This window comes from Lacerta agilis, chromosome 12 (assembly GCF_009819535.1).
Source record: "Lacerta agilis isolate rLacAgi1 chromosome 12, rLacAgi1.pri, whole genome shotgun sequence".
In the NCBI taxonomy this organism is placed as follows: domain Eukaryota; kingdom Metazoa; phylum Chordata; class Lepidosauria; order Squamata; family Lacertidae; genus Lacerta; species Lacerta agilis.
The window spans coordinates 50,414,577-50,438,782 of NC_046323.1; the positions used below are offsets into that span (position 1 = coordinate 50,414,577).

General features: G+C 49.0%; 1 protein-coding gene across 1 annotated transcript in view; it reads left to right on the forward strand.

Annotated features, from left to right (window-relative positions):
- The first annotated feature begins 476 nt into the window (after nt 1-476).
- ZBTB47 (zinc finger and BTB domain containing 47) overlaps nt 477-24,206 on the forward strand; it is a 36,370-nt gene continuing 12,640 nt past the window's right edge. The window contains exon 1 of the mRNA XM_033165770.1: nt 477-625. Within this exon, the coding sequence (XP_033021661.1) occupies nt 623-625 (3 nt within the window). The 5' untranslated portion in view covers nt 477-622. The remainder of the gene's footprint in view (nt 626-24,206) is intronic.

Below are 24,206 nucleotides of genomic sequence, written 5' to 3' on the forward strand. Positions count from 1 at the left end.
TATTTTTTTCTTTAAATTTTTTTGGGGGGTCCCCAAACAGAGTGGGGCCCCAAGCTAATATCTTGTTTAGCTTATACATAAATCCGACACTGGAAGGAGCAGCCACCCCTGTGCAGGCCGGCTATTTGGTTGGGTGGGAGCGCGCCTTGCAAAAGTCCCTTTAAATTGAAAAGGTCCGCGCGCGCAGGCGCACCGGAGGCGGCGCCTCCAATCAGCTGGTCCCGGGTTCTGGCATTGGCAGCGCGCTGCCAGGCTGGCCTGCCTCTTCCTCCGGGGCTGACAGGGCGATGGGGGGGCCGGAGTGAAGCAGCAGCCAAAGGGGCGGGCGGCGGGAGGGGAGGAGGAGGAGCGGCGGTGGCAGCAAGCTAGCCAGAGGCAGCCGCGGCGGCGGAGGAGAGACGAGAGCGCAGGGCCCCCCCGCTGCAGCCGAGCAGAAGGAACCACTGCAGAGGAAAAGGGGGAAGGAAAAAAAAAAAAAACAGGGAGGAGGAGAAACACACCTTTAAAAAAGAAGAAAAAGAAAGATCTAATCTGTCACATTCCAACATTTTCATGGAGATCACAACCCCCCTGCAAGGAGAGGAGCACCGGGGCTCAATTGACCTGAGACCCTCGCATCAAAATGGTACAGGATGCGATACTTCATTTCTCTCTCGCTCCCTTTCTCTTTCTCTCTCTCTCTCTCTTTCTGCCTTGTTTCATTATTTATTTTGGGCCGAAACAGTTGCTCTCCTTTGCCAGGGCGTTGCAAACTTGCCTCGATCGTTGCAATTATTCTGTGTCTCTTTCTCCCCAGCTGCCAACACCCCCCCCCCTTTCTTACTTCTGTGTGTCCACATTGCAAAGCGCAGATGTGTGTGCGTGCGTGCAAGCCAAGGTGGATCAGAAGGGGGGGGGTAGGGCTCTTTTTAATTTTATTTGCATGCATAATTATATATCTCCCCTGCATATATAGGCTTTCTCCTTTTTTTGCAAGTGGGGGGAGATGTGCAGAGATGCTGGAAGAGCATACAATAGCTGTCTTGTTGCATGCGAAGAGTTAAAATTCCTTCATAGCTGGGCCGACGTTGTGGCAATGGATTAGCTCACCCCCCAAATGCAATCGTTACAAGTTGACGGGGGCCGCTTGCAGTCGTATAGCCATCGGAAGCCTCCCCGGCTTGTTTTGCCTTTCTGGTGAACTCGGAATGACATTCGTGTTTAGATGAATTGTCTAGGAGCTTTCAGGCAAAGTGTGGGTTCCGATGGGGTGGTGTCGGTTTAGGAAGAGAGAGAGAGAGAGAGAGAGGGAAAAAAACCCCATCTGCTTGGAGGTATTGAATTGCAAGAGGGTCTCTATCGGATTTGTGACAGTTTCCTCTCCCAGCTCCCCTTTTATCTAGCGAGTCTGCTCAAGTTTGCATCGGTTTTCGAGGGGGATCCCGCCCCCTCCCCCATGCGACACTTCTCCCTTTTCTGCTTTTGCGGAAATGAAGGTGTGTTTCTGCACTGGAAAGGTGGGAGACCTTGCGTTTGCAATGGCGAGAAGGTGCCAGCTTAAAAGAGGGAGGGCTGGAGCCTTATAACACACACACACACACACACACACACGGCTCAAGGGCAGGGAGGGACAAGATCAGGAATATACATTTTATTGGAAGTGACACAATCTGGATGCTTGGGATGAAGGGCGCTGAAAGGGTTATTTGGCCATGAGAAGCCTTGGGTTGCAACGAAGGCCTACAGTCCTTCAGCAGTGCAGATCTTCCCAAGGGAGAAATCTTACCATGGGTAGGATCCGGAACCGAAAAGTTGTATATGGATTTCTGGGTTTCGGTTGTGTGTGTGTAAGTTCTACATCTGGTTTGCAAATGGGGATGTTGGTGATGGGGGTTTTTTTTTTGGTGTGGAAAAGCTGTAATCCAAAACTCAGATCTTCAATCTTTGCATAGTTTGGCCTGCAGGGTACAGCTTGTTCCTCTCGCAAACACTTGTTCACTCCACAATTGCAGCACTGTCAAGCTGGCTGGCATGTGTGAATGGACCATCGCAGGTCAGGCTAAATTCTTAGGTCATCTGATGTCACTCGAAATGGCGTCCCATCTGGCTAGTGGTTTAACCTCCTGGATTCAGCTTTCTAAGGTGCTAAAGACACGCCTTTTTCCTGCCCTGGCCTTGTGACACTTGAGGTGTGTGTTTTCAGGACCTGTTCCCGTGACTGTGATATGTTTTACCTGGTTTTAATTCAGGCTTTCAAACTGTTCCAACCCGCTCTGGGACCCGCTGGTGAAGGAATAATGGGAATAGGAATAACGGGTGGGATTCGGCTAGCTAGTCCTGTAAGCAGAAACTCACAGAAAGGCTTCTGTGTGAGCAGGGCTTCCCCTCACCTGTAATTGACTTGGGGGGTAAAGGTAAAGGTAAAGGGACCCCTGACCATTTAGGTCCAGTCGTGGACGACTCTAGGGTTGCAGCACTCATCTCGCTTTACTGGCCGAGGGAGCCGGCGTGCAGCTTCCGGATCATGTGGCCAGCATGACTAAGCCTCTTCTGGCGAACCAGAGCAGCGCACAGAAATGCCGTTTACCTTCCCGCCGGAGCGGTCCCTATTTATCTACTTGCACTTTGATGTGCTTTCAAACTCCTAGGTTGGCAGGAGCAGGGACCGAGCAACGGGAGCTCACCCCGTCGTGGGGATTTGAACCGCCAACCTTGTGATCGGCAAGCCCTAGGCTCTGTACAGCATATGGAGAGAGGACAGATGTTGAAATTCAGTAGGTGAAACCAAGTGAAGATGCCTGGGCGCCAGGATGGTGCCTGACACCTCCACGCTCTGGAGGTGCATGCCTGGGGAGCATTGGATCTTGGCTCCCCCCCCCACTAATACTCCATCCTGTAGAATTCCATCCGTTCTATTTTATCTGCACCATCAGGAATGAATTTCAGGAACTGAAATGCTTTTTCTGTGCAGCCTGAGCAGGAGCAGTGAACAATGTTATAATTAATTCCTGTGGCTTGTCTTCACCCCACTCACCGTTATGAATGGTCTGTGTCACCGTTAAGAAAAAGGCAGGAATAGGCCAATATATATGTGGGCAGTTCCTGGATAAAAGTGACTTTTCTTCTTTTAAGTTCTCAGAGTTCTTAACCTGGCTCAGGGTTGTCCTCTGAACTAGCCAGGTGTTTAATTGAGAAACAATCAGTCCATCATTTGAAAAATAAGACTTTAGAGCTGTCTTTCCCCCAAATGGCAACTAGACATTCCATGTTGGCAGCCATATCATTGGCTTAAGGTAAAAAGGTAAAGGACCCCTGGACGGTTGAGTCCAGTCAAAAGCGAGTATGGGGTTGCGGCGCTCATCTTGCTTTCAGGCCGAGGGAGTCGGCGTTTGTCCACAGACAGCTTTCCGGGTCATGTGGCCAGCATGACTAAACCGCTTCTGGCGCAGCGGAACACTGCGACGGAAAGCAGAGCGCACGGTAACGCCGTTTACCTTCCCGCCACAGTGGTACCTATTTATCTACTTGCAGTGGTGTGCTTTTGAACTGCTGGGTTGGCAGGAGCTGGGACAGAGCGACCGGAGATCACCCCGTCATGGGGATTCAAACCTCTGACCATCCGATCAGCAAGCCCAAGAGGCTCAGTGGTTTAGACCATAGCGCTACCCGCGTCCCCTAGCTTATAAATCCAAGTTTCTAACACGGAGGAGATGGGGGTTTGGTTCATCTAGATGGAAACATCAGCATAATATGACATTGAATTTCTCATCATCATCATCATCATCATCATCATTATTATAATAATGTGTGCTTGTGAATCAGCCTGTAGTTGTAGAGCAGGGGTGAGAACTTCAGGCACAGGGGCTGATCTGCTTCATCCCCCAAGCTGTGTCCTTGGACTTTGATAATGCCTCTTGCTTGTCTGGACGGGAAGTGAAAGAGATGTGTGAAAAACTAGCTTACTGTAACAAAGGTAAATTTTAAATTTGCTGCCCCGCCAACTTCTGCATCTGGCCCTGCCCGCCACTGCCATGTGGCCCTTGAAACATTGCCTGGGAAGGAATGTGGCCCTCTGGGTGAAACAGGTTCCCCACACATGCTGTAGAATCATGGATCCGGGAAGTATCTGAGTGTCTATCCATGATGGAACTTTCCTTGGCTATGAAATGGAAACTCCCTCTGCAGAGATAGCATATATTTGAATATATGGAGATACTGGAGGCCAAACAATAGGAAAGTGTTCTTGCCTCCCTTCCTAGGTTCAACACTGGCATGCAAAAAAGTGGGGGTGGGAGTGGCCAGGGCCCCTGTGCCTGTACTCACTGTGGGATTGAATCCAACAGCTGGAAAGTTAGCGATGGGGAAGATCGCCACCTGTTAGGTCCCTGCCTGACACACCATGGTTAACAGGAATTATGTCGGGAAAACAGGTGGCAATCCTAGAATCATAGAATCCTAGAGTTGGAAGAGACCACAAGGGCCATCCAGTCCAACCCCCTGCCAAGCAGGAAACACCATCAAAGCATTCCTGACAGATGGCTGTCAAGCCTCCACTTAAAGACCTCCAAAGAAGGAGACTCCACCACACTCCTTGGCAGCAAATCCCACTGTCGAACAGGAAGTTCTTCCAGTTCCTTACTGTCAGGAAGTTCTTCCTAATGTTTAGGTGGAATCTTCTTTCTTGTAGTTTGAATCCATTGCCCCGTGTCCGCTTCTCTGGAGCAGCAGAAAACAACCTTTCACCCTCCTCTATATGACATCCTTTTATATATTTGAACATGGCTGTCATATCACCCCTTAACCTTCTCTTCTCCAGGCTAAACATACCCAGCTCCCGAAGCCGTTCCTCCTAAGGCATCGTTTCCAGGCCTTTGACCATTTTGGTTGCCCTCCTCTGGACACGTTCCAGCTTATCAGTATCCTTCTTGAACTGTGGTGCCCAGTAACAGAAAACAAGGGTTGTCTATGCAGCATTAAGATTTAGGGGAAAAAATAGTCAAAACTAAATAAAAAAATCCTTCCAGTAGCACCTTAGAGACCAACTAAGTTTGTTCTTGGTATGAGCTTTTGTGTGCATGCACACTTCTTCACATGGCAGACCAACACAGCTACATACCTGTAACTAAAAAAAATAGTGGTTACGGTGGATAACAGTCTTAGCGCAATCCAGCTGTGGTTTTTCAGGGGGAAACTGATTGAAGCCATGATAGGTCATATTGTGTGGGAGCTGACTTTTAGAACCCTAAACGGCCTTGGCCCTATATACCTGAAGGTGCATCTCCACCCCCATCGTTCAGCCCGGACACTGAGGTCCAGCTCTGAAGTCCTTTTGGCGGTTCCCTCACTGCAAGAAGTGAAGTTACAGGGAACCAGGCCAAGGGCCTTCTCGGTAGTAGCACCCATTCTGTGGAATGCCCTCCCATCAGATGTCAAGGGGATAAATAATTATACAGTACAACTTTTAGAAGACACCTTAAGGCAGCCCTGTACATGGAAGCTTTTAATGTCTGATGTTTTATTTCTCGCCTAGAAGATAAAACCTGTAAGGAAGGTCTGAAAGATCAGGGAAGAAGAAGAAGATTGGGCTGGCGATGAAGCTTATCCATCACATTTGCCTAGGATAGGAAAAGCAGAAGATACAAACAAGACTTGGGCATTTCTCCTTCTCCAGTGCTTAACTTTGCTCTGCCTCTACTCAGCTAGATTTTTAGGAAGACTAGGACATCTCCTTCTCTTCAAGCCGCTATTGGACAGACATCTGTTAGGGATGCTTTATGGGCCTTGACTTGGAAGAGATGAGGACTATTCGTATTGAGATGGAACCCCCATGGACACTACAGTGGTACCTCTGGTTATGAACGGGATCCGTTCCGGAGCCCCGTCCGTAACCTGAAAGGTCCGCAACTCGAAGTGCCGCGTCTGCGCATGTGCGTGATGTGATTTGGTGCTTCTGCGCATGCGCGTGATGCCATTTTGTGTGTCTGCGCATGCGCGAACTGCCGAACCCGGAAGTAACCCGTTCTGGCACTTCCGGGTTCGGCAAGTTCGTAACCCGTGATGAACGCAACATGCAGTGTTGGTAACACAAGGTATGACTGTAATGGAAAATTTCCGACCAGTGTAAATAAGTTTGGATGAGGGATTTTCTTCAGCACCGTAGCAGGGGAAGGAATTGCTTTTAACTTCCCCCTCTGACTGCTGGGGTCCCAATAATTATCAGGGGGCCCCTCCCAATCTGATGCTATTTGCAGTTTTTTTTTAATGTGCACATTCAATCAAGTTTACTTTCCATTGTAAAATGGATCCTCTGTATAGGAGGTGCAACAGTTGTGAGGGAAAACCAGCCTAAAGAAATAAGATTTAAGACCCTAAATGGCCTGGGACCAAGATGCCTCGGGTGAGTCTCAGATGTAGTTGGACTCCAGCCAGGATGGCCAGGGACAATGGGAGTTATAGTCCAACCTCATCTTGGAGAGGACCATTGCTAGGTTCTTAAAAACAACAACCCACCTTAGAGAGACCACTAAGTCCTGAGTGTAAATTACTTAACCGCATCACTGATTTTCAGATCTGGGTCTGAGGTGCGCCAGGAACAAAGACCCATTGAACGAGTCACTAGTCAGGAGCAAGGATGTAGAACCACATCAGAGTTCAGGAACACCTTTTTGGCTCAAGCAACGCTCAGTTCGTACAGGAAGCCCTCTTATCCTACTTCCTGTCTTGGAAGATCCAGTCGCCAACCTGGGTGGGTGGAATCAGCCCAGGACCTGAAGGTCCTGAGAAGCTACCTCTTGTCATTCAGTGGTTTGTCATGTAGGGTAAAGGTAAAGGGACCCCTGACTATTAGGTCCAGTCACGGATGACTCTGGGGTTGCGGCAATCATCTCACTTTACTGGCCGAGGGAGCCGGCGTACAACTTCTGGGTCATGTGGCCAGCATGACTAAGCCGCTTCTGGCAAACCAGAGCAGCGCACGAAAACGCCGTTTACTTTCCCGCCGGAGCGGTCCCTATTTATCTACTTGCACTTTGACGTGCTTTCGAGCTGCTAGGTGGGTCATGTAGGGTAGTTGTCCACAAATCCTAGTAGCTTATTGCAAGTGTATATAATATATGCAGGTAAAAGTATAGCATATGGGGGAAGAGCTTCAGGGCTGAATGTGGTCCTCTGGGTTTCTCGGGCCTCTGGGCATGTCCACACACCATGTTGTTTGCCCTCCTTGAGTGCTTTGGCCTGGCTGGGATGTGTCCAACTGTGATCATGGCTCTTCCTTGCTGGGATAGAGAGCTGCATAGGATCCACAAATGTATATGGCTAGAAAAGTAGCCTACTGGGCAAAGGTTAGAGTTCCATGCATTGCTATGCCCACTTTTGTCTCTACCTGTGCCTACTGTGGACACATGGCCCTTGGAAGTTTGCCTGTAAAAGGATGAGGCCCTCGATGTAGATTCCCCACCCTTGACATAGCATATGAATCCAACAAGCAAGCAGTTGTATTGTTGAGGCCTGGTCATCAAGAGAGCCAAGATTGGCTGCCGTTCTCCATTGAATGCACAACCAATGGTGAATCCAGGTATGTGACATACCCATTTAGGTCTCTGTTATGTACTGAGCTGAATCCTAGAACAATAGGATCCAGAATGCAGCAGTCTGATTGGTCCACAGGAGCCACCCAATCCAGCTCCAGGTGGAAGTGAATCAGCGACTTGATTGGCCTGCAAGAGCAGCCAATCAGGCTCCTGGAGGAAGTGAATCCGCAACCTGATTGTCCTACAGGAGTAGCCCGGAATTAGCCAATCACGTGGGGCCCATTGTGTAAATAATGTATATATAGCAGACGTTTTGGGGAAAGACTCATTCCTTGCTACTATGAGCTGAATAAAGAGCATGAAGTTCACACTTGACTCCGAGTATATTTCAGTCTCATTCGGAGAGTCTGATTAGGCTGAATCCCCAAGCCTTGTTTGTGGTCAGAAATGGCATGTGTTTATTGGGCTGTGTGGGAATTTGAGCATATAGAACAAGGGCCTGCCTTCAAAACTATGGCTGGGGACGACTTCTCATCATCGCATGCTCTTTTGGGTTGGCTTTGAGTGTCCTTAGAAGGAGAGCAACAGATTGGCAATGTTTAGGTTTGATTGATAGGGAGGCTTCTTTTAGTCTACTCATCCCTGTTTCACTGAGCATCCGTTGCTCGAAAAGCAAGACTTTGCCAATACTGGCTTGCTTCTTCATTAGGCCTGATGTGGAATAATGTGGTATTTTATTTCCTGGCTTTGTTGTTGTTGTTGTTGTTTGTGGGGTGCAGTTGCTTCTTGGCTAGGAAGTAGAGGGGTGTTTTTGGCCCTGGCAAAACGGCTTCCCTCTTTGGGTTTTCCCTTTTTCTTTCGGTATGTCGGTCAAAAGGTGCCAAATGTGTCTGTCCATTCAGAGCGAGAGTCAAGCATTGCAGGAAACATGTCTGTCCACTGGGATGGCTGTTTCATACCCCCCACCCCCAGTTCTTTGGCATCCTTTCCAGGTCAGATCTGATTGGCTGCCCTATAACACGATGTCATCCTGTCCACTAAGTGATCCCTGATTGGCTAGGAGCACTGTCTCGAGGAGGAAGGCCATCCCACTTTTCAAAAGCTGCAGAAAATAAGGGATTTGGGGGAGCAGGCAGAAAATAAGGGATTTGGGGGAGCATTTTTTGAATGTGTGTCCCCCCCCCCTAAATCTGAAAGAGCTCCAAATGAGTGAGCGGTAATGCAACCTACTAAAAATGCCAACAAAAAGCATTTGGTGAACACCAAACAATTACTTGCTTCATTGTGGGCGCCAGCTATAACCAACAGAGCATTTATGCTGAATCTCACATTTAATTTTAGCAATAAAGGAGTTCTGTACTCTGTGGAACGAGGCATTAAGCTACGGCTGCCCTCTTCCTTTCGCTTGGGAGATAGAGAAAATGTGATTGTCCTGCTTAGCAATTACGTAGTGTTCAAAGCAGAGTCCAGACATGATCTAGTAATCGTTACACCTGCCCTGTTAGGTTAGTATTGTCCCTATATTGCAGGGGAGGGGACTTCCTCGATTCACAACCCCTTCTTTCCCATGCCATCCCCCCCACCCCCAGATTTATTTCTTACAGGCTTGACAAGAGCTTGTATACCCCTTTGCGACTCCTGCTAGGACTGGAGGACCCAAGGCCGTGGGCAGAAGTGGCAAGGGGAGTTCCAGTAGCGCCGTTGTGGATGCACGAGCACATCAAGGGAGGATGGCGGCTGCCTGCATGGTAGAGACAGTGTGGCCTAGTGGCAAGAGCATTGCACTAAGATCTGGGAGACCAGGGTTTGAAGGACCTCTACTGGGCCACGAAGCTCACTGCCTCTCAGCCTAAGCTGCTGTGTTGATTAAATGAGGAGCAGGAGAGCTGTCTCGGCCTCCTTCAGAGAAAAGGTTGTTGTTGTTGTTCAGTCGTTCAGTCGTGCCCGACTCTTCGTGACCCCATGGACCAGAGCACTCCAGGCACGCCTATCCTTCACTGCCTCTCGCAGTTTGGCCAAACTCATGTTAGTAGCTTCGAGAACACTGTCCAACCATCTCATCCTCTGTCGTCCCCTTCTCCTTGTGCCCTGCATCTTTCCCAACATCAGGGTCTTTTCTAGGGATTCTTCTCTTCTCATGAGGTGGCCAAAGTACTGGAGCCTCAACTTCAGGACCTGTCTTTCTAGTGAGCACTCAGGGCTGATTTCTTTGAGAATGGATAGGTTTGATCTTCTTGCAGTCCATGGGACACTCAAGAGTCTCCTCCAGCACCATAATTCAAAAGCATCAATTCTTCGGCGATCAGCCTTCTTGATGGTCCAGCTCTCACTTCCGTACATTACTACTGGGAAAACCATAGCTTTAACTATACGGACCTTTGTCGGCAAGGTGATGTCTTTGCTTTTTAAGATGCTGTCTAGGTTTGTCATTGCTTTTCTCCCAAGAAGCAGGCGTCTTCTAATTTCGTGACTGCTGTCACCATCTGCAGTGATCATGGAACCCAAGAAAGTGAAATCTCTCACTGCCTCCATTTCTTCCCCTTCTATTTGCCAGGAGGTGATGGGACCAGTGGCCATGATCTTAGTTTTTTTGATGTTGAGCTTCAGACCATATTTTGCGCTCTCCTCTTTCACTCTCATTAAAAGGTTCTTTAATTCATCCTCACTTTCTGCCATCAAGAGAAAAGGTGGGATGCCGTAAATAAACAGCCTGTGTGTTTGCTATTGTGCCAACACATGGAGACCAGCTCTGCGACAAATTGTAGAGGCGACTGCTTCTGTGGTGCAGAGGTGCATTTAGGAAGTGTGTGTGTGTGTGTGTGTGTGCTGTACAGCCGCTGCTTTGATGGTGAGTCAAAAAGAGTTGTTGCGCTTCTGCATATTCCATCCAACTCCCAATCAAGTGACAGCTTTGTGTTTGCACAGGGATTTTCTCTTCCCGAGGCAGGCAAGCTAAAGTGCAGAATTCTGTGTTCTTCAAGGTCCCCGGGTGTTACTGGACTACAACTCCCACGATCCCCCAGCCAGCTTACCCAGTGGTCAGGGGGATGATGGGAACTGTAGTTGAACAGCGTCCGGGGGACCCAAGGTTCACCCAGACAGTCTCCCCTGGTGCTAAGTTAGGCACTCGGACCAGAGGTCTCTCAGGAAAAAAAAGCTGGAGTAACTCTGTGCATGCTCTGATGACTCGACCCTGGGGTGCCATACCTTTTGATAACAAACAGTGATCATCTTGGGCGTTCTCCTCTGAGCAACCCACCCCCCCCATCAGCCATGCTGGTAGGCTTCTTTCCAGCTGCCACTCAGACCTAACTTTTGCAAACAGTGGATAATATCGTAGGTGTGTTTCTGGACTGTACCACTCCCAAGTTACAAGTGCTGTTGAGCAATTCCATGTGGGAAGGAGGTCCCCATGTGCAGAAAACCAACATGTCAGGATAAAGACGGGGCTAGGCCCCTTCTTCCAGATACGCTTCTTTTCTATGCTCAGGGGGAAATTTTTTTTTTTCATTTGGCAGTGTGAACAATCTATTAACTACCTAACAATATATTAACTATCTAACTAATCACCCAGGGAAACGCTGGGTGAGATCCCATGGACAGTAATACTAAAAGGTAAGGGAGCTCATGATGGTTGGGAGTTTGTTAAAAGGGAGATATTAAAAGCACAACTTGAGGCAATACCAGTGAGACGGAAACATGGAAGGTGCCTAAAGAAGCCAGGGTGGCTATCTAAAGAACTTTTAACTGAGTTAAGATTTAAAAGGGATATGTACAAAAAATGGAAAAAGTTTGAGGCAGAAGAATGGAGTGTGGGCTAGGTGAAAGTCTGTTGAGACACTGCATGCCACTCTATGTCATATAGAGGAGGGAGAAAGGTTGTTTTCTGCTGCTCCAGAGAAGCGGACACGGAGCAATGGATTCAAACTACAAGAAAGAAGATTCCACCTAAACATTAGGAAGAACTTCCTGACAGTGAGAGCTGTTCGACAGTGGAATTTGCTGCCAAGGAGTGTGGTGGAGTCTCCTTCTTTGGAGGTCTTTAAGCGGAGGCTTGACAGCCATCTGTCAGGAATGCTTTGATGGTGTTTCCTGCTTGGCAGGGGGTTGGACTGGATGGCCCTTGTGGTCTCTTCCAACTCTATGATTCTAACCTGGTGGCTTAGAAACAGGTCTTTTACTTCATCTGCTGTTATGCGAGGAGCAGGCCTTCATGGTCGTATTGTGGAAGCTGAGTGCACACACAGAATAAAATAAAAAATAAAAAAAATCCTTCCAGTAGCACCTTAGAGACCAACTAAGTTTGTTCTTGGTATGAGTTTTCGTGTGAAGAAGTGTGCAAGCACACGAAAGCTCATACCAAGAACAAACTTAGTTGTTCTATAAGGTGCTACTGGAAGGATTTTTTTTATTATTTTTTATTTTGTTTAGACTACGGCAGACCAACATGGCTACCTACCTGCACACACAGATACACACACCCCTACTGAGGTCCCAGCTGCTGGTGGAGTAGTAGTAGAAATTGCACCCTTCTTCCAGAGTAGCAGTTACATTGGAGACCTCTTTTCAGGCTAAAGAAAAAGGAAAAAAAAAAGGTTTGCAGTGCCTCTGGACTCCGGCGTCTTTTGCAACTGTTCCTTCCAGCCCCCAGAGCAGGCCTTGCATTCCAAGCATAACCCTGGCACTCGCATCAAACCGGTGGGAGTCTCTGGCGTTTGCCAAGCCTACAAGGCTGGGCCCCGTGAGGCTAACATGCTTTTCAGGGCAAACCGTGGGATTAACGGCACTTGGAGAATGCAAGCGGGCCTTTGCTCCTGCGGTTCTGCCTGTGTGTGCGTGGCGACGAGCAAAAAGCCCTGTTATGTAAAAAGGGAATTTTTTTTATTTTTTATTTAAGTAATCTGGGCTCTCTAGGAAAGCTGTTCCGAATGGCGGAACCCTGATCCACCGATCTCACGATGATGGTGCAAAGCTCTCCTCGCTCTCTGCCTTCTCTCTCTCTCCTCTGCTCTTTTAATAATAAGTGTGCCATTATGCGATTGCCGGAGACGTGGCATTGTGCCCTTAATAACGCAGCTAGTAATTTGAGCACTTTTCTGGAAATGGCAGTCAAGTGCCAGGCTTTTGAAGGAGGGGAGGGCAATCGTCATTTTTGCTCGAATTAGCGCGGCGCTGAGCTCGGGAGCGCGAGAGATTGCCGCTGTCAGGGACGGGCCGAGGAGAGCCCAAAGCAGAGCCGCAGAGCTGCAAGGGAACATGGCTAGGCAGCCCTGGGTTCAAGGCATCGTGCAGAAACGGGGCTGCCCAAAGTCGATTTTGCTGGAGCAGTGGCTTCTTCCTGGAGAGAGCAAAAGGCAAGCAGGAACGGAGACCTAAACTACTCTGGTTCCTTTTGACTGGATCCTTATAAGTTTTGGACTCTTAACTTTGGCACATTAAAAACCCGTTCCCCGCCTCCCCCTGAATTCTTGGAGGCTCAGTTGGCCCCCGGAGTGCCTTCCATCAGCTTGGGCTGGTGGCCCAGCTTCACCCTTACCTAGACAGGGCCAGCCTAACTACTGTTGTCTATGCTCTGGCAAACTCCAGGTTAGATTACTGTAATGCGTTATACGTAGGGCTGCCTCTGAAGACAGTTTGGAAACTTTAGCTAGTGCAGAATTCAGCGGCTAGGTTGCTTACGCTTACCAGGGCAAGACGGTTTGAGCATATTGCACTGATCCTGGTTCCACTGCATTGGCTACCAATTAGTAGCCCAATTCAGAGTCCTGGTTTTGACCTAAAGGTAAAGGTACAGGGACCCCTGACCATTAGGTCCAGTCGCGGACAACTCTGGGGTTGCGGCGCTCATCTCGCTTTATTGGCCGAGGGAGCCGGCGTACAGCTTCCGGGTCATGTGGCCAGCATGACAAAGCCGCTTCTGGCGAACCAGAGCAGTGCACGGAAACGCCGTTGACCTTCCCACCGGAGCGGTACCTATTTATCTACTTGCACTTTGACGTGCTTTTGAACTGCTAGGTTGGCAGGAGCAGGGACCGAACAACGGGAGCTCACCCCGTCACAGGGATTTGAACCGCCGACCTTCCGATCGGAAAGCCCTAGGCTCAGTGTTTTAGACCACAGTGGTTTTGACCTATAAAGTCTTAAACGACTCAGAACTGCAATACCTCAATAACTGCCTCTTTCCCTATGAACCTACTTGGACCCTGAGATCATCCTCTGAGGTCCTTCTTCATGTGCCTCCTCCACAAGAGGTCCGGAGGGCAGCAACACAAGAATGGGCCTTTTTTTGCAGTGGCTCCCCGTTTGTGGAATGCTCTCCCCCGGAAAAGTCCGTCTGACGCCTTCATTATACACCTTTAGGTGCCAGGCAAAAATGTTCCTTTCCAACCAGGCTTTGGGCTGATTGACATCTGATGCCCTTTTAAATGTATTGTGGAAGGAGGGGGTTATTGGGGACAGTGGACCCTTCATATACGAACTTAATTCGTTCTGGCGGTCCTTATGTACCCTGAAAAGTCCGCAACATGAGGCGCCGCTTCTGTGCACACGTGTGGCACACAGAACACTTCTGTGAATGTGCGAAGCTTGCAGAGCCCTTCTGTGCATGTGCGCATGGCGAAACCCAGAAGTGTATATACTTCTGGGTTTGCCACGTTCGCAACCTGAAGGTAACTTAACCCGAGGGTCCACTGTATTGTGGAAGGAGGGGGCAATAATAAATAAATAAATAAATAATAAAATCTTTATTACGGTCCAGAGACCCAACAATTCATTATAAAACAGTACACAGTTTTGACAGCCCGCCTTCAGGTTGTATAAGCATTATGTACAGACTTAGGAAGAGAGATCATTAGTTCTTGCCACCACCGATAGAAACTTCGCCACTGCTAATGTTCTATCATTTATCCGGTCTTCCAGTAGGAACCTGACATAGTAAGCCTCTGATTTTCCCGGGAAAAGTCTTAACAGGGGTAATATCAGTTCAGCCCCTGGAGTCATCTTGTGATCTTTCAAGACCGAGTGGGGATTTGAAACCCAATGTCCCCTGAATCCTTTGCTCCAGTCACTATATCACACTGACTCTCAAGGGAAATGTACTCTGTGCAAGCTCAGAGGCATGGCTTCATTTAAAAAATTGAGCTAAGCTACTAAGGAACTCTGCCCCCATGATTGATGGAACTTTTCAAACCCAAAGGTGGCAACTGTTATTTGTAGGTTCTTGGCTGCCTAGCTGACTTCTCCGATGAGAAAAACAGGAGTTTGGGCCGTGCTGTGACTGAGCTGATAAGGTTTTTGTTTGAAAGATCCCGGCTTGTCATACCATACATCTGCGGCAACAGGATACAAGGCAAACCCTCTTTCCCTGTGAACTCAATGTGTCAAAACATTAGGCGTTCTTCAAATGTTTTTCATTGAATGCTTCGCTGCAATTTCCCCCACAGCTCTGAAGGATGAAGGCCCTGTCACTTCTACGTTTGCTTGTCTGCATGGGAAAAGAAAATGGTGTGAGGTATTTTGGGGGGGCGGGGCGGGGGAAGGGCAGGTTTCAGTTCTTTCCCCTGTGAGTTGTCATCTCTCTCTTCTAATCCAGATTACATTTACGAGTGCAAGTCACCCAATAAAAGGAGTGGAGGGAAACTAGACTTAAAAACTTGACCTAGTATTCTGGCGTGACAAAAGTGTTGAGCTTGAGCCGGGAAGAGATGAGTTCGAATTCTCAGTTGGCCAAGAGTTGCCTCAGGTTACCGACACTGGGTCTGTTCAGATGTTATGCCTGACTGGTTTGATGTTTCACAAACGGGCCCTGAGGAGCTTCAGCCTTGTAACTCCTCCTTCATCTCAGGAGCCAAAGTTCTGGGCTTCTGACTTTCGTTTGTGGCAACCTGGTTTCCAGGCACGTCCGAATGGGCAAACCACGCTTTGCCCTCGCCTACAATTTTCCGGTGCGTGGTTGCATCCTACTCCAAAATGGTGGAAGCACCTAGAGGAGGGGGAACGGACAGCCTCCTTCGGGCTGGTTCACGTAACACTAAACCAGGCATAGGGAACCTTCGGCTCTCCAGATGTTTTGGCCTACAACTCCCATGATCCCTAGCTAACAGGACCAGTGGTCAGGGATGATGGGAATTGTAGTCCAAAACATCTGGAGAGCCGAAGGTTCCCTATGCCTGCACTAAACCATGGTTTGGCATTATGTCTCGCTAGGCCTCGTTTCCGCCTCCCGGGAATGTATCTTTGAGCTCTGGCAACGCCTCTTGTCAGCGAGGGGTGTGGCCTGAGGAGGGCTATGAGGGCTGGGCAGAGGGTCCTGAGGGCCACATTTGGCCCCTGGCCCTGAGTCTCCCCATTTCTGGTTCGCAGCTACCTATTAGGTGGAGAAGGCGATTGCAATTTGAGGCCGGTTTTTTTGGCGGCTACCTCCTTTTCTCCATCCTGTCTGGGTTCTGTCCTCCGTCTGGTTCCCCCCCCTTCCTTTTTCGCTCCTGCCATGTCCCCCTTTTAGAAAGAAAAGAAGTCCGCCCCCCCCCGCCAAAGCACTTTGTACATAGTGAACTCGCTGCAACCCCTCATGCATCTCCCCCTCGTAAAAACCCTGTTGACGGAGACGGGATGAGGCTGGCCAGCCCTGCCTCAAAAATCTCTTCACGCTGACCTTCACTCGGCCTCAGCGGAGAACCTGGACCGCAGCCGACCCTGGATAAGCAAGGCTGGCTGCTCTCCCTCGCAGGCCCCTCCAAGGCCTCTGGGCTTTGGGGGGACGCCAAGAGGAGAGCTGCAGGCCTCTGGTGTCTTCCTTCGGAGTTGGTGGGCCGCAGAAAGGGAGAGTTTTACAGAGTGCATAAAAGCTGGGCACGTTAGGTCCCCTTTTAAAGGAGAGCCTTTCGCCTTTCCTGGGTCAGTTCCTGCAATACGTTGGGAGGAAGGCGGGCAGCCTGCGTGGCGCTGTTGGGTGGGTGGGTATGTGGCAGCCCAACGAGTCCATTTCTGCTCCTTGTTTTTGCAATCCAACATTCAGTTCTCCATATCTAGTTTGAGATTTATATCTACAGTGGTACCCCGGGTTACGTACTTAATCCGTTCCGGGTTACAGTACGTAACCCGAAAAGGACGCAACCCGAACAATTCGTTCTGCGCATGTGCAGACCGAAAAACCCTGCCAAAAACGCTCTGCGCATGCGCGAATTGCGCGCGCACCGGGTTGCGCTTCTGGGTTAGCAGAGTTTGTAACCCGAAAAGTACGCAACCTGAAGCGTACTACATAACCTGAGGTACGACTGTATAGCTATCTATCTGTCTATCTATGTATATGCCTACGCCTCATGAAAAACCGCCAGCATTTTAGTGTGGAATTCTCCTAGCAGACACGCGCCTGTATGCCATTTGGCATAACGGACAATTTATTTTCTCCTCAAAGCAATTTCCCTCAATATGGTCATTTTTGGTAGGCTCTTTTCAACCCGATCAGATGAGCGGGGTACTCTGCTTTCAGATTTGGGTGTGGCTGCGGACAGAGCAGCCAGCAGTGGTGCATTTGGGGCTTTCAAATTTCAACAGCGCCCTGTGCGTTCGTACCCATAATGACTAGGAAGTTGCATTATTTGGGGTTATGTATTCTGAGATCTCGCTGACACCCAGAGCGGAACTCTTGCTTCGTGAGAATCTCAGCTTGTGCCTTCTTAATATGAGTCTGGTTCTCGTGGCCTACCAGCGGTACTGCCTGGAGGAATCTCAGAAGTTTGTGTGTGTGTGACTACTAGATTTCCTGGGATCGGGGTGGGGGGGGAGAGAGAGAGATTTCACTGCCCTCCAAAGTTCTCTGTCGTTCTCTGAACCTGGCAAAAGAATGTGTAATCGGTACATGTACCTGAAGAAGTGTGCATGCACACAAAAGCTCCTACCAATAACAAACTTAGATGGTCTCTAAGGTGCTTCTGGAAGGAATTTTTTTATTTTGTTTCGATTACGGCAGACCAACGCGGCTACCTACCTGTATCCGGTACATTTTAAGCAGACTTGCTTAATTTGCATCATGTATACAGACTGCACACCACCTTTTTTCTTTTTTCTTTTTGGCTGTTAAATTAAAACTACCTTCTCCTACAGAAGTAATCTCCCCAAATAACTGGTTTGCTCAGCGTGAGCAAGGATCAAAGCCTCATTGCTGGCGATGGTTCAGATACCCATGTTCTTAATTTATTCGAGCAAAATTAAGCAAGAAATTCCTGAACAGTTACCACAGATAATCTCTCCCCCAAAACAACAACAGCAGCAGCAGCAGCAGCAACAACAACAACCACAGGTTGCTGTGACTTCTTTCTTGTTAACTGTATAACGGCAGATGGTCTGAAATAGCCCAGAAATATGTAATAGCTAGGTCTGTGCTGTTGATTTTGGGGGATGGTGAGCAGTTTTCACTGCTCTCCCTTAGACACCCCATAACATTACCTCTCCATTTTTATTTTGGCTTTTGTATCGCATCTTTCAGCTGATCGCCGAAGAATTGATGCTTTTGAATTATGGTGCTGGAGGAGACTCTTGAGAGTCCCATGGACTGCAAGAAGATCAAACCTATCCATTCTCAAAGAAATCAGCCCTGAGTGCTCACTACAAGGACAGATCCTGAAGTTGAGGCTCCAGTACTTTGGCCACCTCATGAGAAGAGAAGACTCCCTAGAAAAGACCCTGATGTTGGGAAAGATGGAGGGCACAAGGAGAGGGGGACGACAGAGGATGAGATGGTTGGACAGTGTTCTCGAAGCTACTAACATGAGTTTGGCCAAACTGTGAGAGGCGGTGAGGGATAGGCGTGCCTGGTGTGCTCTGGTCCACGGGGTCACGGGGAGTCGGACACGACTGAACGACTGAACAACAACAACAATCGCATCTTTTAGTCTGCAAGAAATGGACCCGTTTGCCATGACACGAACAAGCTGCTGTAAGCCCTGAATATATGTACAAAGCCATGAGCAAGTTGAGTCCAGGGTACTTTAAGGACTTATGTTCCAAGCTCCATCATTGATATCATCCGAAGAAGCACTGTTAGTTGTTCCCCATGTTACAGAAGCCCTATTGTCTTCCGCTAAAAGTAAGGCATTTAGTGTCGCCAGTTCCATGCTGTGGAACTCTCTTCCAGCAGAGATGCAGCGGGCACCCTCACTTTTGATTTTCCAGCATCTCTCGGGAAAAAAATGTTTTTGTGCTGACAGAACTAAGTGGTTGTGGTTTTTTTTTTTTTAAATGTCCCTCGAGTAGCCAGTCATTTTAATGATTGTTCTGTACTGATTTTAATGGGATTTTTCTGTTTGGTTTTTGAATCGCTATACACCACTCTGATATAGTTAATAAATGAATAAGTTGACAGAAATGAGCAACGCAATGCCAATAAACAGAGAGTGCAGCATCAGCTAAAAACAAAACAAAAGATAAAGCAGGCTTCCTCAACCTCGGCCCTCCAGATGTTTTTGGCCTACAACTCCCATGATCCCTAGCCAGCAGGACTAGTGGTAAGGGATGATGGGAACTGTAGTCTCAAAACATCTGGAGGACCAAGGGTGAGGAAGCCTGAGATTAAATAACCCTACAATTATAAAATTATAAAAAATTATAAAAAGTACAAGACACCTGCTTCTTGGGAGAAAAGCAATGACAAACCTAGACAGCATCTTAAAAAGCAGAGACATCACCTGGTTTTCCCAGTAGTGATGTATGGAAGTGAGAGCTGGACCATAAAGAAAGCTGATCGCTGAAGAATGGATACTTTTGAATTATGGTGCTGGAGGAGACTCTTGAGAGTCCCATGGACTGCAAGAAGATCAAACCTATCCATTCTGAAGGAAATCAGCCCTGAGTGCTCACTGGAAGGACAGATCCTGAAGCTGAGGCTCCGATACTTTGGCCACCTCATGAGAAGAGAAGACTCCCTGGAAAAGACCCTGATGTTGGGAAAGATGGAGGCACAAGGATAAGGGGACGACAGAGGACGAGATGGTCGGACAGTGTTTTCGAAGCTACCAACATGAGTCTGACCAAACTGCGGGAGGCAGTGGAAGACAGGAGTGCCTGGCGTGCTCTGGTCCATGGGGTCACGAAGAGTCGGACATGACTAAACGACTAAACAACAACAACACCATTCAGCAGAACAGATTGAAACAGGAACCCAAGTCAACCTCATGCTTGATGATGCTGAAAAGCCTGGGCAGATGAAAAAAGGGCCTTCATCTGGTGCCCCAGTGGGTGCCTGGGAGGGTGTTCCCCAGGTGGGTGGTTATCGTGCCTGAGAATGGCCCCTCTCTGGTCGTCGTCTTCCTGACTTGAGATGGCTGGGGGAGAAGGGGAACATGGCAAAATGCCTCAAATGAAGAATGCAAAGTTTGGGTAGACTCAACTGATTGAAGGCAGCTTTTTGGCACAAAGGCTACCCACTTGCCCCCAAAGTGTGAGCAGTGCAGTTAAGCTGCAGCCCTTTTCAGTCTCCACCCCCCTCATTTGAATGGAAGGAGACAGCTTTGCAAGCATCCCATCACACCTGCATTGGCATGTCTGCGAGAGGGGTGCTTGGTGTATTCTCACAGGCTTTCCCCATTATTTGGATACCTGATCATGCAAGGCAGCCTATGTACGAATGGCGAGTGTCCGCTTTGCAGCAGTCCAACTACAGCTCCCATCCACCCCAGCGAGCATAGTCAGTGGCCAGGGATGATGGGAGTTGTAGTTCAGCAACATCTGGAGGGCCAGAGGTTGCCCATACCTGGTCTACACTTAACTGTCAGTGGCTGTCTTGGGTTTCAGAGAGTGGGCATTCTCTGAGCTACATAGAGATGCCTGGACTTGAACCTGGGACCTTCCCCATGCAGATCAGATACTCTGCCACTGAGCTATGGCCCCCAATAATTTATATTTTTGTGGATTTTTCATTAGAACCGTCAGTTTCACTGGTTCCAGCTGTTAATAATAATTTTATTATTTGTAGCTAACCCATTCGACTGGGTTGCCCCAGTCAATCTGGGCGGCTCCCAACAGATATAAAAACATAATCAAACACCAAAAACTTCCCTAAACAGGGCTGCCTTCAGATGTCTTCTAAAAGTTGTATAGTTTTTTTTTTATCTCCTTGACATCTCATGGGAGGGCGTTCCACAGGGAGGGTGCCACTACCGAGAAGACCCTCTGTCTGGTTTCCTGTAATCTCACAGTGAGGGAACCGCCAGAAGGCCCTCGGAGCTGGACCTCAGTGTCCAGGCAGAACGATGGGGGTGGAGACGCTCCTTCAGGTACACTGAGCTGAAGCCGTTTAGGGCTTTAAAGGTCAGCACCAACACTTTGAATTGTGCAACAGTCGTGTGCTTGACTTCTGCTTGCTTTCGCACCTCTTTGCAAAGGAGATGCCAGGATGTACTTTGTACTTTCTGTAATGCAAACCCCTTTGAGTAAAGAACCAGTGTGGTGTAGTGGTTAAGAGCGGTAGACTTGTAATCTGGGGGACCGGGTTCGCGTCTCCGCTCCTCCACATGCAGCTGCTGGGTGACCTTGGGCTAGTCACACTTCTCTGAAGTCTCTCAGCCCCACTCACCTCACAGAGTGTTTGTTGTGGGGGAGGAAGGGAAAGGAGAATGTTAGCCGCTTTGAGACTCCTTCGGGTAGTGATAAGGTGGGATATCAAATCCAAACTCTTCTTCTTCTTCTTCTACTTCTCCTCTCCCTCCGTTCAGTGGCTGGCTGTGAATATGCAGGCAGGGTGTGGGGGCGACTTCAGCTTACAAGTTTGTGCTCCTGTCACTCTGTTCAGCTGTTCAGCTGTGACAATGGCCTTCTCTGGGAACGAGAGAGGGTGGGAGGGAAGTCTCGGGGATCAGAGTGACCTTGAATGCCTCTTGGGAGCGGCGCAAGGCAGCACCAGCAGGATTACCAGCAGGATTTTGCACCCGAGCGGGGCTTCCTCCTCCTTCTGTGACAAGCTCCATCATGGGCTGCTCTTGTGCCCCAGAGGGATGCAGGGAAGCGCTTGGATCAGCTATGATTAATTCCACTCTCTAGGGGGAAGCGTTTGCTGAGACAGCACAGTCAAAGACCTGGAATGGGGTCTTCAGTCACGCCTCGTCAGGCTCGGAGCCATATATATAGCGTGCTTCAAAGCAGCAGAATCTCTTGCACGAGCAAAATGCCGTTAGGGTGCGTGTGTTTCAGGGGTGGTGCAAGAACGAGGGTTGCGATATTGCAAGGACTCATTTCCGCGGCACAGTGGGGAATCTTAGTGGGGGACGTAGCTTAGTGGTGGAGGGTCTGTTTCACTGCCAGGAGGTCCCAGGTCCTGAATCGAATCCTGCCTGAAATGCTGGAGAGCTGCTGCCAGCCAGTGTGGGCAACATGGAGCTAGTGGTAAGGCTGTGTTCCTACTGCCCACCCTAGCATCATGGGTTCTTTATCCTCATTTACTTGGACCCTTTAGTAGCCTGTTTCCCCTCCTCTAACTAAGGAAGTACCCAAAGCCGCTTAACAAGAGCAGAAATGACTAAATAATAAATGCAGAAAATAACGCAAGCAGCAATTAAAACTAATAGAGCCAGTGTGGTGTAGTGGTTAAGAGCGGTAGACTCATAATCTGGTGAACCGGGTTCGCGTCTCCGCTCCTCCACATGCAGCTGCTGGGTGACCTTGGGCTAGTCACACGTCTCTGAAGTCTCTCAGCCCCACTCACCTCACAGAGTGTTTGTTGTGGGGGAGGAAGGGAAAGGAGAATGTGAGCCGCTTTGAGACTCCTTTGGGTAGTGATAAAGCGGGATATCAAATCCAAACTCCTCTTCTTCTTCTAATAAAAGCTGGGAAGAGTCTAGGGAGTCTTTGCACATGCTATAGTGAGGGGCAGATGGGGCTCATCCACCAGGGAAGGGGGCCCATCTAGGAGAAGGAAAACTCTCATCCTAAACCTCTGCTGCCTTGTGGGGTATCTTGGGAGAAGAAAAGCCCAAGGAGGAAACCCTACACAAATCCAGAGTGGATCCCCTAAAGAAGTTGGATCACACCTTGTATGCCTCCTTCCGGCATCTCCTGTAGCCAAGCTGGTGCCCAGTGTCTTGCTCTGCAAGGCCGAGGGGGGGGGGTCTTGTTGCCTGGGCAGCCCAGGACCTCCAGACACACTGTCCGAGTTTGCGCCCCAGGGAGGTCGCTTCGGTGCTCCTAACACAGAGGTTTGACTTCACCCCCGCAGGCACGCTCCATTGTCTCTTGAGACAGGCAGAGGCCAGCAACAACAGCAGTTCAATGTGTGTGCATTGATCAGAGCTGGGGGCCGTATGGCTTTCTGGGTATTGTGGGACCACAACTCTCACCACCTCTGACCATTGTTTATGCCGGCTGGGTCTGATGAGAGATGGAGTCCAACAGCATCTGGAGGGCCACACGTTCCTTAGCTGCGTGGCATTCGATGGATAAGTTAGGTTCTTTTACAACCTTGTCCTGATATATTTCCCCCTTGCTGGTTTTCTGAAGGGTGCTGCAGAGACGGAAGAAAAGCAAACGGAGCCGTAAGAATTGCCTTTCCCCTGTTGCTTAAACCCACAAAGTGCCTTTGCCTGTGAAAGCTACACCTAACGGTTGCCAGAATAGCTTGGTTGGTTAGAGCATGGTGGTGATAATGTCAAGGTTGCAGGTTCAATCCCTGTAAGGAGCAACGGCATACTCCTGCATTGCAAGGGGTTGGTCTAGATGGCACCTTAGGGCCCCTTCCTACTCTACAATTCTATGAGCATGAACTATTGCAGCCAATAGAGTGTGGATTTGCCTACTCTGTTCGGACCAGCAGATTCACTTGCCCACCCAGAATTTGCTCCTGAGGAGCAAGTTCTTTAGTTTCAGCCTGGCCGCAGGCTCCTTTTGCACATTAGTGGGTCACCGCGACCCTCTCTGCTATTTAATCTGGCTCGTTTTCATAATAGTGTGCTGGCAAGGGGCACCTGCGTTCCCCCCACCCCACCCCCAGATGGCTTTAATAACTCTCTTTCTCCCTCTCTACGCTGTCTGGTTGATCAGCTCAGGATCTTTCTCCCCGAAGCATTTAAAAAGCAAGCGGAGCTGCCCGGCGCTAGATTGTGCAATTAAAAACATCAACGCAAAAAGAGAATATAGCGTCCCCTAGTCTCGTTCCAACGCAGCTCAGCTGCAAAACTGTCGACTGCGGAATCAAGTCAGACTGAGGGAGGGAAGAATAAACTCCAAAGAGGCAGTAGAGAGAGAATGTGTGTGTGTCTGCATGTTCAGATCAGGGTCGGATTATGCAATGATTTTTTTTTTTGAGGAAGGCAGCTGCCAAGGAAGAGAGCGCCAAAAACCCACTCGCTCAGCTATGGTCGATTATTTTGCTGTCGTTCCAAAGAAGCTCAGAAGGCAGCTCGGGGCTTATTTCTGTAACGAAGTTTCAGCCGTTTATTTATCTTTCTTGTTCTCCGGAGGCAACCACCCAGGGGGGGAGGCTTCTCTGCCCGCCCTCACCTCCCAGGCCACATAACACACCAGCCTTGCACCTTTCTCGATTCTGTTTGGCAGACTGAAATGTGTCCTTGAATCCTGATCTCGACTCTTGTCTTCCCTGGATAGAAAGCGTGTGTGTGTGTGTGTGTGTGTGTGTGTGTGTGTGTAGAAACTAGAATTCTATACAAAGGCAATGTTTGCATTCGTCGCTCCATCCGCTTTTGCCTGTAGCAT